Source organism: Lampris incognitus, chromosome 19, assembly GCF_029633865.1.
Source record: "Lampris incognitus isolate fLamInc1 chromosome 19, fLamInc1.hap2, whole genome shotgun sequence".
NCBI classification, from domain to species: Eukaryota; Metazoa; Chordata; class Actinopteri; order Lampriformes; family Lampridae; genus Lampris; species Lampris incognitus.
In genome coordinates, this window is record NC_079229.1 from 34,855,487 (window position 1) to 34,869,971 (window position 14,485).

The 14,485-nt window shown below is 45.3% G+C and overlaps 1 protein-coding gene across 1 annotated transcript in view; it reads left to right on the forward strand.

Annotated features, from left to right (window-relative positions):
- The window catches only part of col11a1a (collagen, type XI, alpha 1a), a 142,997-nt gene that overhangs the window by 2,953 nt on the left and 125,559 nt on the right, over positions 1-14,485 (forward strand). Inside the window, exons 2-4 of the mRNA XM_056299707.1 lie at positions 4,362-4,526; positions 7,565-7,778; positions 13,556-13,718. Of these exons, the coding sequence (XP_056155682.1) occupies positions 4,362-4,526; positions 7,565-7,778; positions 13,556-13,718 (542 nt within the window). The remainder of the gene's footprint in view (positions 1-4,361; positions 4,527-7,564; positions 7,779-13,555; positions 13,719-14,485) is intronic.

The following is a 14,485-nucleotide window of genomic DNA, read 5'->3' on the forward strand; positions in this document are numbered from 1 at the left end:
AGATGTGCATTCCAGCAGACAAAGCTAGCGTTTTCAGACTCCTCTCCCTGCTTGAAGGGGTGGAGGGTGGAGAGGAGGTGGGGGCGGGGGTGGGTGGGTGGTGGTGGGGGTCTGATGGTGGTGGCGGTGGACACATAAGCTATAGCCAACTCCACGCTGGTGGACCTTGGTCCTATTGAAGCTGTCACAGATTTATGATAATTTGGAGATAAGCCGTTTCCAACAAAGCCGCTACTTGGAGCGGGCGAATAAAAGCTCCTTTGCGAATGCTTTCCGCTCGGCGTGAGCGCGGCGTTGGCCTTCCAGAAGTTGCCCCCTTGCGACTAACGTGACCCGTTCTCAACTTCTTTTTTTTGTATTTTAAAGCCAAAAAGAAAAAGAAGCACAACACTATAATTGATATTCTTGTAGATGGGGTATAAGGAGGAGTTATGGTGAGGAGAGCAGAGAGGAGGTGGGGTGGGGGGGGGGTTGGAGTGGGGTAGGTGGGGGTGGGGTGGGGTGCCGCTTTGAAAAATTGGGTAGGTCTCTGTGAAGTTTCCTTGGTATGACACCAGCATAAAGCCGTCTTGTTTGAGCCGGGAGCGTGGTGGAAGTCAAAGGATAGAGAGAGGAGGAGAGAGGGGGGGAGGGAGGGAGGGAGAGGGGGGGGAAGAGAGAGAGGGAGGGTGAGAGGGGGAGAGGGATTCAGACAGGAGGAGATATTATTAGAGTCACAGGGACCTGCAGGTGAAAAGGTTCTCCTTCCTTTACCAGCCAACTCTGCTTTCTCTGTGAGGACTAAAGGGGGGCTGCAAATGACGCCCCCCACTGGACAAGGGAGGGCGTTGACACCTACATGTTCAGGCCTTGCGTATTTGGTGATGAGTAAAGAAGCGTGGCTGTCGGATTTTTTCTTCTTTTTTTTTGTATTTTGGCTTCTGTCCCCTGAATCATGTTTCTACGTCGTACGCTAGCTGTCGGGAACACACAGTTATCTCGAAATGTGCCCTGATGAGCACCTCTGGACAGGACGCGGATCATGTTCCATCAGCTGATCTGTGTTTTATGTAAATGATGCGTCGGCCACACACACACACACACACACAGTCCTTGATTTCCACATGTCCTGATTTGACTGAACGCTAGAGCAGGTCTGACATGATCTTAGCTTGGTCAGCCTTCTCCCCTCTTCTTCCTCCAGATGATGGGGGGGGAAGGTCTCAGGAAGAGATGAGCGGCCATGTTTGCACAGTCCGGGAGCAAACGGACACTGTACTCACACAGCTCATCAGGAGCATCTTTCTAAAGCCCGTCATTGAGCCACTTTTAACGGATCGGCCAACATTGCCGTTTTCTTGGCACCTCGGCGCGAGGGCCGTACCCCGCACCGAATCGCCACATCTGGAACGTATGAGGCCCGGAGTCTGAACTGCGAGGGCCCTGCGAGGACTCACAAAGAGGCCCTCAGTTCACGCTCCAAGAAAAGGCCGGAGTGGTCTGCCATAATAACATCCTTACTGGATGACAGCTGACCGGCTTTTTATTTGGACTTTCATGTTTGCCTCCTTTTCAGAAGGCTAGTTTGTCGCTGGGCTTCTCTGGGTTTTTCCTCTGCGGTGAACAGAGGTGAAGGAATTAGATGGGGGCAGATTGACACGCCACACCTAAGAAGAGGGAAAGGGAAACTTGAGCGACAGAGCGTTTTTAAACACCCATTTACTAGCTGTTATTCGGGTCTGTGTGTGTTTGAGGGCTCCGCGGGGGGTCTTGCCTTCGCTTTGTGGCTGGGTGAGATGGGCCTTAAGCAGGGCTGTACGCCGAGTTTTGTGTTGTTTTCGTGCTCGCGTTCAGATTAGCCACGCAGCACCGTGGAAAGTGGAGTAAGGAAGGCATTGCTGGTGCGTGGTGCAGTTCTGGGGTGTAGCCGCCCTCTTCTGCCCTCGCCGTATTCATTGTAAGGCACATCTGGTCCATCCCAGATGGTGCACATTTTCAAAGATGAGAGGCCCACATGTAGGCTCTGCCCTGTTTGTGATAATGCCTTCACCGTTAGCATGAAAGCAGGCCTGCACCACATTAGCCCTGTTGCACAGTGCACCAACGCGAGGCCCCGACACACTTTAACACACTTTCATGTTGTTGTTATTCCCCCGTAACGAGTCACATGGAGGATCTATCGTACAACGGAGGCTGTAACGCCACCATCACCTCATTCTTCCTCGAGATACACGATGGTGGCCCCCTGGATGTGCAGAGAATCGGAGGAGCGTTTGGTTTTCTAGGCTCCAGATAGTGGTTTTGTCAGGTCTGCCTATCCGCCCGCGGCTGAAACGGGGACGGCTTTCCCCGGCCACGTGCTCCGTTGACCAGAACGAAACAGGTTGTCTCAGTCTGCTTTTCCTCAACACAGCTGGAATGTCAGCCAAAGTGTGTTCAGAGAGAAATCAGACAACCCCCCCCACCCCACCCCCTTCCTTTCTTTTTCTATTATACCTTCTTGTATAAAGTGGCTGAACAAAAAATTCAGATGATTTGACCAGGCACGTGCAAACCCAACGCCAGCTTTAAACGCCATCCTAAAGGGCCCGTTGATTATTTCAGACGGCCCGTCTCGCTTCTTTACCCTACAAAAACGGATTAGAGTCATTACCCCTAACAATCTGCCCTTGTATTGCTTATTTATAGGGAGGTATTTCCACGCTTTGCTGGGTTAAGTAACTCGCTGCCGAGTCTCTCGCGTGGTCCTCTCATAGAGCTTCATTATGTGAGTTTGAAGGGGGGGGGTTTCCTACCTCCTCCTGCTATCGCTAAGCTAACGTTTAACGCCGAGCAGGTGTTTTGATTAAGAAGAGTATGGTTGTAATACTTTCCCATGGATCTCCGTGAGCAGCGTCGGGGCCAAACAGGCTCCTTTATGTAAAGCGCGTCAGTTTGAAGAGAATGGGAAACTCAGAAAGGCTCTGGTGACCCTTATCAGGGTAAACCTATCCAAGTGTCATTAGACTAGTTGGCTGTGGGCACAATGTTCATTATGCCCTTTGTTTGGCTTCGATGGAGATATTTCCTGTCACATGAGGCAGCGGGGCCACGGGTCACTTGGCAGCATGTCTTGGTCCGAGTGAAACGGTCCTTGATGCCGGTTTGTTGACCGTCTGCAATCTGAATTTGTCAGGAAAATGGTGGGCTGTGACGGCTGACCATTCTCACGTCGATGTGCCACCGTGGCCTTTTGGTCGACGTTCCACGAGGCAGTTTTTATTCAGCCGGTTGTGGTTTTTAGGAGATGGGGTGATTACCGGCATGTCATGATCTTAGCAAGCTAACTAGTAATGACAGCAGAAGGTTTGTTTGTCTCCCCTGGCCGGGTGTCAAATCCCCTTTTACCACGTTATGGTCTGTTAGCGTAAAGAGTACACTGCGTTATCTATGTGAGAGATAACCCACGGCAAGGTGTGCGTTGGATGGATTATAAAGCGTGACGTGGAGGCCAAAAAAAACCATGCCGCCGCACACAAGCGCCTCCGCGTCACGCCTTTAAAATCCTTAAACGCACACCTTGTCATGGGTTATCCCGCTTAAACCGTGGCCACTTTTACCAAAGACTAGAAGCCCGAGCATTCACTTACTTTTCAGCTGAACTTTTTGGACCCTGAATTAAAAAAGGTACGAAGGGGAGGTTAGCCGCTAAGCTAAAGCTCCCAGCTGCTTCCCGGGCTGCGTTGCTATGGTTACGTATGAATTCAGAACAGCGATTGATTAAACCCGAGCTGAACTATGTGTGCGTTGTACAGGTTTAACGCACACCCTCTGGCCAATCAGAGACCAGCGTTGTCCAGGAGCATGGTACGAATTAAGCCATGTGGCTGTCAGAAAATGTAACCAGTACACATTCGCCCCCGAGTTCTGCTTATTTTGGGGATGAGAAACTAGGGATCCTCAGGCTTAACACACACTGGGGTCATACCTGTTTGAAAAATACATCACCCAGCCGTGTACCAGGAGACCACCACACCTGATTTCTGAGCCTGCGCCCAAACCAGGAGTAGTTTGAATTAGAGAAGGAATGCAAAGAGAGCAAAATGATAGTCGCAAGCGTTGTCATACACAGCTACACATTTGACCCATTCTGCACAAATCATGAAGCATATCGTCAAACGTCCCACTCTGTGTTACGACCTTGCCATTCAGTCGGGCGGTCGGTGTGGCAGTTAAGGGTCTGTACGAACATCTGTGTTCCCCAGCCTCGGATCATAAATGTTCGTTGGTTGACCGCGCAACCTTATGTCACATCGCCGAAGTAACATCGACCCTAAACTTTGACTCTCACAACAGCAAATGCTGTGAACTGATCAGTGTTGTATTTGCTCTTTCTCCGACAGCAGAACCAGTGGATGTCCTCAAAGTATTAGAATTTCACAATTCCCCCGAAGGAGTGACGAAAACATCAGGATTTTGCACAAACCGAAGAGCATCAAAGCCGGACACGGCCTACCGGGTTGCCAAGCAGGCCCAGATCAGTGCCCCCACCAAACAGCTTTTCCCAGGTAAGATAAACCTCCCAGTTCCTCTCAGCTCTCTCAAGTTGTCTCTCTTCCTTCCTTTGTGGCGGAGCAGTCTTTAGATGTGTCTCTTTTTATTGTGGTTGCCAAGACCTCAGACAGGAGGCCCTGTGTTACCGTCAGTGTGTCCACGTAGGCTACTGCAGCTACTGCTAACCCTACGAGTACAGCCACCGGGCGTTTTGATCATCTCCGTTAAGGTGGGAACTCACCAGACGATTTAAAGGTCGATTATAACCCTGATCTGATCATGATAGCTGCTTTTCAAGATGGTGGAGAGTCTGCACCGGTCTGTGTGAAACGGCTCAGGACACCGTGGACAGTCAGTCGGCACACTTACCTGGTCACGCTCGGCTGCTCACCTCCCGATTGAACCTTCAACCCATCACGATAAACTCAAACATGTTTGATATTTATGACTGGAACCAAGACGAGCCCGAGCTCGCTGACACCTGTGTGTCTCTGAGACCACGACCACAACTAGTGTTTGTGCATTGGTAATCCGTAAACGTCAGTCTTGAAGTGTGCGGTGCCGAGTCTGTCCCCAGTCGGTTCGGACTTCAAGTGTTCTTGGAAGTGAAACATGGATGGTGTGAATTAGGACCACGTTACTGGATTACACCGAGGCCCTGTTCACATAAGGCCAATCACTAAAGACTGTTTTAGTAATTGTGTAATCTATTGATTCTTATTATGTTCTTGTGTTTCACTTTTTTTTTGCAACATCTTTTCACGTAAGGTGACATTGAGTGCCGAGAGAGGTGCCAATCAAAGTAAAGGTGAATGTGTAGTCAGGATGCGGTCTGAATGTAACTCTCATGTAGCTCTATGATGTCAGCATATATGGGGGCGACCCTTCACGTTTTGTTAACCTCTGCCGAGAGACACCAGAGAAAGCGTGTGTTTTTCCGTCTTATCCAGTAGCAAACACAACACAGAAAAGAATCTGCCCGTAAACTTAAAAATACTTTTGTTTCAGCGTGTGTCCAAGTAGAACCAAACCTGCCATGCCCGCTGTGGTTTTGAAGGCCGACTTGACGTTCAGGGAGCGTCGTGCACTTCATTACAGCCGAGCTCGTTTACACAGAAACTGGATTCAACTCCAGTTGTCGCTTCCTGTTTCCAGCAGGACTCGCTACCGCCAGTTGCTGCTCCCATTAATAACCAGGACCGAGTGTGAACTTGACCGGACCAAACGCTAAAATGGGTCGCGACAGCCGTAGTTAGCTCTGTGTTGAATAGGCCTCAAGTGATGCTGATATAGAAGATGACAGCCTTCTCATAATGTCTGTTCAGCTTCTCATCCTTTACCTGAGGATAACGTCTCAGTGTGTGTATACGAGGCTGGAGGAGATGCAGTCGCAGCCGTATTGTTTTCCTTGAATAAAAGGATTTTGGGCTTAATGTGAGCGGAACATGAAACACGCTGCGTTTCTGTGCCAGCGTCCTTAATGAAGCGGTTCAGTAAGAGCTTGATGCTCTTGATGTTTTGGCCCATGTCAGAATCACAACCAGAGTCAGATTTATTGCCAAGTAGTTAAAGAACATTCAAGGAATTTGTCTTGATATGTTGGTGCAAGAGGGAAAAATTACGAGTAAATAGTGTATATATATATATATATATATATATATATATATATATATATATATATATATATATATATATGTATATATGTATATATATATATATGTATATATATATAATAGTATATATACGCATATATATGCTATTATATATACACACACTATTATATATATATACTATATATATATAGCACACAAACACACACAAGATAAAATAAAAACAAATGAAATAAGTTGCGATAATGGTGAAACACTGGAATATGCAGAGCACTTTATTTGCCAAGTGTTAAACGATCATTTTAAATAAGTTATTTGTAGAATGAGAGTTACATATGTGTATCTATTAGTGGCGCACGATTCATCTAATCGCAGTCGCCATGGCGACGTCAGCCTGTGCGCCGTACATGAGCGCAAAAGGCTGCAAGAGCAGCCGGCTGCAGACAAGTAACAACACGTACGCGTGTTTTGAGCGTCTGTTCGTGTGCAATCTGCATATCCACGCCCATAATTGAGAAACGACCAATCAGTCTCCGTTTAGGCGGTGGCGCGCGCGCGCAGTCTGAGGTCACATCCGGCGCGACCAGGAAAAAGGACAAAATGGACGCCGGTGACGACGAGCCGGTTAACGCTGACGAACCGGTGGCAAAATAATCATAATAATCATAATAATAATAATAATAATAAGGATTCAAGCTCAGTGACATTGAGCAAAAAGAGGTACCGTGTAAAGCATGCTGAACATAAGTCGCCACGTGTATTCATGTGTCTATTATATCGTAATCGCAAATCGCGATATTGTCCACACACAATAATCGTAATACGACTTTCCCCCCAGCTCGGGCAGCGCTAGTGTATATATAGTCACATGAGGCAACACACGTTTATAGGTCTGACTCACACACACACACAGCTGTTGAACCGAATTCATTTAATGCCCTTCAGATATTTAACACAACTTTTCTGTCAACTTTTGTTTTCTTTTGTGATTTTCCTCATAAGGGGTTTTTGTGTGTGTGTGTGTGTGTGTGTGTGTGTGTGTGTGTGTGTAGCTTGATTGGTTGTATATTAACTTAAAGGGAAAGGGATATTTGTAGTGGGGGGAAAAAAGGATTTATTTTACGATCAAGTGCATTCCAACTAAAGTTTTACAGTAAAGTGACTTTAAAAAGAGCCCACATACGTCACAGTATGAGCAATATCGTGTGAGGTAAACATGCAATCCAAGCAAAAGACATCCAATCAAAACATGGCCTCTTGTGCCGTGTCGTATCATGTTATGCTGTATAGCATTATGTTATGTCATGTTGTGCCATGTTGTCATGTTGTGTCATGTTATGTCACCTTGTGTCTGCTTGTGTCATGTGTGGTTGTTGTGTGAGGTGATATCGGAGTGCCTGACTCTAATCTGCCCGCCTCTCCTGGCCTGTCTGTCTGTTTAGGAGGCATCTTCCCCGAGGACTTCTCCATCTTGACCACGGTGAGGGCCAAGGCCGGTCTCCAGACCTTCCTGCTGTCAGTTTACAGTGAGCAGGGTGTCCAGCAGCTGGGCGTGGAGCTCGGACGCTCCCCCGTCTTCCTGTACGAGGACCAGAATCACAAACCGGCCCCAGAGGACTACCCCCTGTTTCGTACCCTCAACCTGGCTGATGGAAAGTGAGTCAGATTAAGCGCACACACACACACACACACACACACACACACACACACACACGTGCGCGCTAGATAATCACTAGGCAGAGAAGGGGTGGTGGCCTTGGCCGAGAGAAGTGTTGGTGGGTCAAATTCTAAACTGTGATACGATTATGACTTATTATTTCTCGTGATTTCTCAAATCAAAGTCAGGCCACAATTTCTTTCAACCTTATATCTATCAAGGTTTTTCTACTTTATGCCATATGTCTATCAAAAAAATACTGTTAGTAAAGTTCATTTGAGTCAAAAAGATTGTAAGAATCATCTGTTGTTACTGTCATGACATCCACTGTGGTTGTTGTGGGTTGTATTTTGAACTGAATTAGACTGGCCAAAATCTAGTTAAAGTATGAAGTGACTACTATACAACAGTCCCAACAAGGACATATTGTCATAGATGTGAATCACAAGTGTTGTGTGACTTTGTTGTGAAGAGAACAGTGTGGGATCATTGTCTTAAGTTTGTCTAGTATTGACTGTGCATTTTCAGTTGAGTGTCTAACGTTACTTATTATTTACATCATATCCTGACTGGATGCTTCACACTGACATTGTAAAATAGTTGCTAAACAGCGCTCAAGTTAGCTCATCTGAATCATGTTTTTAGTTAACCGACAACCCAGAAAAGCAAAACCTGACACATCAGAAACAGTTAAAAATTTATCATAAAATTGATTTATTTGAGCAGGTTAGGGTGACAGAGGACATCTTGCTTACATCTCTGTTGATGGAGTTTCTGTGACGTCCTACAACGAATCAAACCGCATGGGCAACACCATTGACAGATTACAAGGAGAGACTAAGAGAATTGTAGTGGGGTTGCAGAAAAAGTCGCTTGTGCCCATTTTCTTACCAATAAAAATTAAAATGTTAATTTAAAAAAAGGCTAAATCTACAACAGCATATATTTTTAGATGCACTCAGCTGGCAAACATTTTTGGAGGTGTCACAGCCCCCCAAATCTACACAGATGGTGCAGCTAAATGTGAGATTAAAAGTCAGTTTGTGAATGAGTTAGAAGTTCATGAGGTGTTTCGCATCTGCAAACTTCTTCTGACTTCCATTGACTTTTTTCCTCTCGATACGAGCATGAAAACAACCTAGATCTTCCCCTCGTTCTCACCGCAGGTGCTCATCAGGATTATCCGTCTGGTCAGGGGGTTCCTGGGAAGCGGTGCCGGGGAACAGAGATGGGTCAAAGGCAGAAAGACACTGGATTATTTGGGGCACAGCAGGGGCTGCTATGGGCAAACTGACCTTAGCCATGAACTCACTGCCTCTGTTATTTTAGAGAGGGAGGGGGAGGAGGGGGGGATGGTGCTAAACTTCCTTATTACCCCCCTGGATTACCTCCCCCAACCAGATTTGGTACAGAGAGTTTGTTAAACTTTTAACGGAGGCTTGATTATCTGCTCCCAGGTTCAGAAATCCCAGAATTCTCGCTCTGAGCCCAGACTTAGTTGATATGAGCCTGTGTGGTTGGGGGGGGGGGGAACAAAGGGACTGCTGGGAAAATGCATTTTCATTTTGGAACACAGTTATGATGGAAGTCATAACCCAGTGAGTAGACATTTCACGACCAAAAGGCGATGTGGTTTGTATGCTCATTAGTGAGGGGATAGTTGAAATCCTTGTCAAGTGTACACATTTGGGCCTATGTAAGCACCATTTATCCCTAAAACATCAGCTCTGTAGCAACAAAAAACACATAATAACAAATTTGGCCTGCTTTTGTGTAGGTCCGGTGGGGGTGCGTTTGTCCGCTGTGTAGTTTTGTGACCCGATGTTCTCTCTGGAGGATTTTGAGCAGTTCGTGGGTCGGGATGCATTCCTTCTCCAAGCCTCGTCTTAATCCCGTCAACTCTAGCTAATGCTGCATATGGCCTCTGTGGACGTGTTGATTGTTGCCAAGAAAGACACGCTAAACTTGAACAGAGACGCACAGTGGTAATATAATCAATATAAAAAAAGTATTAACTTTATATTTTTTTTAAATAGGGCAATGGGATAATTTCTGTTGAGTTTATATAACACTGTGCAATGTTGGCCATCTTTAATAATAACAAAGGTTTCTGCATGATATGTTTTTCATTTTAGACCATTTTAGTGTGTCCATTTTTTTAGTTACTGTATTCCTGCCCTAATTAATACTATAGGTGCTGAGCAATAGTACAGCATTGTTTATAATACATGTCGTTTGTACATACCATTAGTACACACATGTAATACTTACCGTTTATCATCCTTCAGTGGTATTGTATCAAGGTGGAATTTGCATATCATCATATCGTAATACACAATTTTATCTTCTAAACTAATGTTAATGGGAAGCTATGACTTAAAATTTATCAGAAAATAAACTTAAAAATATTTGAGGGAGGGTTATTTGAAAACTAGTTTTGGTTTGATGTTGTACTTTACATCACCAAACGGTTCAATGCGGTGAACCTCAGTTGGGTTCTTAAACATGGTATTTTTGCATATGTAAGCAGATATTATGATATCAATATCTTATTAAAATTTGCAATGATTATCACGAATTCATCCATATTACCCAGCACTATTCAACCCAATATACATATGAATGAAAGTTGATTCTAACATGTTAAGTTCATCTTCTGCAAAACAAAATGGGGTTGGGGCAACACACCAGAAACGTCCTGGACTGGTCTCGTTACGTCTTTTTTACGTATCAAAATACGCAATAGTAATGTAAAATAGGACAAGACGTTACAAGATATTACAGAATAATGTCGAGACATTACAATCGCGTTCTAAAAATGTTTCGTTTCCACAATAACATTATCAGTCAGCACACAGCATTACGAGTCTGTCCATCATATAGATTTGAGACGTTGTTTTAACCTCTTATTCCATTATTTACTTTTCCACAACGTAGCTGATTGGTCGTTGCTTCTTTGCCTCATATGGTGATTGGTAATTCTTCCTCCAGTTGTGTCTTGATGCAAAGTCGATAATCCAGGTAAAAAATTCAAAGAGGGTTGAATCAGTTCATCTGGATACAATGTGTATTGACAGATATGTTTCTTCACTCAGCTGGATACAATGTTTATTGACAGATACGTATGTCTCATCACGCTTCTGGATACAATGTTTAGTGACAGATACGTTTCATCACTCATCTGGATACAATGTTTATTGACAGATACGTATGTCTCATCACTCTTCTGGATACAATGTTTAGTGACAGATACGTTTCATCACTCATCTGGATACAATGTTTATGAACAGATACATTTCATCACTAATCTTAGATGCTTAGATGAGTGATGAAACGTATCTGTCAATAAACATTGTATCCAGATTAACTGATTCAACCTTCTTTGATCCCTGCAGTTGTGTTAACTCCACATAGTGTGGCCTGTTTACTCATCGCTAATCTTGCCATTTCCTGGCCTGGACCTCCACCATCATCCACCTCTGTTCAGAGGAACTACAGTTTAAGACAAAAGTCACAGCGCCCGTGTGTTTTTATAACGACAGCCGGAGCGACGATCACTCGCACCTGAAAGCGGAGACATGTATTTGCGTTTAAAGTGCCTCTGCCGGTCTGCCATCTCCAGCTCAAGCGGTGCCAGCTCTCATCTTCCACCTCAGAACAATGTTTTGACTGTGCGGCCTCTGTTCTGCCAAGCCGGGCCTTCCTGTATCCTGACACACACTTTCCACAATGTTCACCACGTCTGTCATGCCGAGTAACCCAGAAGGAGGATTAAGCTTGGAGTTTAATGAGTGTAATCCCGTGTTAAACAGGGCCAAAGTGTTGGGGCAGGAATGTGGTCCGCTGCCGCCCGGTATGCAATAGCCCTTAAATGTGAGTGGCAAACGGTCCGGACGGAGGAGAGGCATCAATCTCACGTGTGACCCCAGTTGACCCTTTGCATCTATAAACGCTTTCACACACACATTCCCTAACATTGTAGGAATGATTTCTCCGGCAACGCTGGCGGTTTTCCCCCTTTCACTCGTACAGCTTCTATCTGTAAGATTTGCGGATTGCGTTTGTTCACACGTGACATGACGGTGCTTTCTGTTTCGCCGCCCGATCCGGTAGGACGCCTTTTATAATCGTAAAGTATGACATCTCTACCGTACCTGTTAATCCATATATTTATTTATTCATTCATTATTTCTACATTCTTGATTTTCCATTTAACTGTACCACACAGCTGCCTATTGATTTCATTCTCTGCACGAACTGAACAAAGATGCCTTATTTCTTTCTTTTTTTTTTCTTCTTTTTTTTTTGGAATTTCCCCACCTTTTCCTCCCCAATTGTATCCGGCCAATTACCCCACTCTTCCGAGCCATCCCGGTCGCTGCTCCACCCCCTCTGCCGATCCGGGGAGGGCTGCAGACTACCACATGCCTCCTCCGATACATGTGGAGTCGCCAGCCGCTTCTTTTCCCCTGACAGTGAGGAGTTTCACCAGGGGGGCGGATGTAGCGCATGGGAGGATCACGCTATTCCCCCAGTTCCCCCTCCCCCCTGAACAGGCACCCCCACCGACCAGAGGAGGTGGTAGTGCTGCGACCAGGACACATACCCACACAAGGGGATTCGAACTGGCGATCCCAGTGTTGGTAGAAAACGGAAGAGACCGCCACGCTACCCGGACGCCCAAAGATACCTTATTTCTAAGTCGGTCCATTTTATAGAAGATTTAGAATATGCTCTTATTGTACTGGTTCACAAGTAAATCTCAGGCTTCGGACACGTGTCCTCTGTTGCTGATGCACTCGTTGTGATTGGTTCAATCAATCCCGTCTTGATACCACAATCTGGTAGCTTTTGTTCAGATTATCGCCGTTCGATAATGTTTCCGTACCACACGTTTGGTGGTGTATGGAACATGGACTCTGGCTCGTGTTGACCCCAGAGCCCGGCATATAAATATGAGGGCAGGTTTGAATACGGTACACACAGGTTCCGATGAAGTCAAAACGTTAACTGAGCTGGAATAGATGTGTGTTGGTGCATTTGATTTAGCGTGCAAGTCCTATCTCTAAAATCCCTCATACACTATATCACAGCCAGACACATAGTCTGACATGAAGCACTTCTCCCCAAAGCTGCAATTTGCCAGTTTTACACCTGGGCTCATTTGGCCCTGTCGCCAGGATAATTGCACGAAACATTCGACATCAGTAGATACTCGGTTGTAAACCTTAGTTTTAATTTCAGCTTCTTAAAACCTTATTCACTATGTTAAGTTTTTTAAAACAGCCCATTAATTTGAAAACTATACCTCTGAAACAGCACCTCCTAAAGAGTTTTTATTTTCATTTTCCTCATTTCATTGTGCTGTATTTCAGCTGAATTTAACATTTCACAGCTGTCATCTGATGTGCAGCCAAACTCAGTCTTAGAATCCTGGTAACTCCTGAACCAAATGAGTTCATGTTCAACAGACGTAAAGAACATTTGACGTAGGCCCTAAATCACTCGTCTTTGCTTTTTTAGGGTCCACCAATATTTGTTTTCCCTGCCGATACTGGTTTCAAATACAGATTAAGTATCCATTTTGTTTTTATGTATGAAATGTTACTCACGGCTTTTGGTATCAAATTTTAGCCTTGGCTAAAATCCCAGATACCGATACTCTATTTCCTCCTGGTGTCAGCCGGACAGCCAATAGCAGCATCAGGATGAGTTGCCCTGCTGTTTGTTAGCATTGCCTTCAAACCTCATCTCTCTCCTCTGTGTGTCTGACCAGGTGGCACCGTGTGGCCATCAGCGTGGAGAAGAAGACAGTCACCATCATTGTGGACTGCAAGAAGAAGCTCACCAAACCTCTTCTCCGGAGTGACCTGGCCACCATCGACACCAATGGTATCACCGTGTTCGGCACCAGGATCTTGGATGAGGAGGTCTTCCAGGTAAAGTTCAACCTCTGGGACGGTTAGCTCGGCCGCTCAGTGTTTATAACGGGGAGGATTGTGTTGACTTCCTTTTTGTGTGGCTTCGTTCGGAGTATAGAGCAACCCCGGCAGATACAGTGATGGGAAAACATCTGGAGTTTAAACTCTTGTTGAACGGTCTGGTTTACAGTGGAGATACAGTCATTCCTTTGACAGAGACTGTTCAACATGAAAGGCTGAAGTTGGATAAATTTCAGTGAGGTTTTGAAAGATGCTTCAAAGATGGAGACATCCAGCAGCCTACGTTTTATGTTGACTTAATGAGAGTATTCTCTCTGAGACCATTGGTTTATTACTGTGTTTACTTTTGATGGAACACAAGTTTGAAAAGGAGTGAGTCTTTTAAGAGGTTTACTGTTGGATTTCAGGATTTGGTTAATCAAAGTTATTATTTGACTAGTGTTACGGCATCGAAGCATGGAATGTACTAAAATGGGAGGTACTAAAATTTCTCAATATGCTGATGAAGGTTTTCTTGGCTTTGTCTATCAGGAATAGCTTTATGGACACTAAATACATCACAAAGTTCACAATAATGAACTTTTACCGATGACACAGGGTGTTTTTGCTGGTGTGTTGCACCTCAGTGGTGCGTCCATCGCTCTCAGATGCACCGGAGCTGTGCTGCATCCTAACCTCAGAAATGAAGTAATCTGCTCCAGCTTTCACTATCTGGCAAAAGTGACTTTTACTGTTCTCTGCAGGGGGGGGGGGGGGGGGAGGTA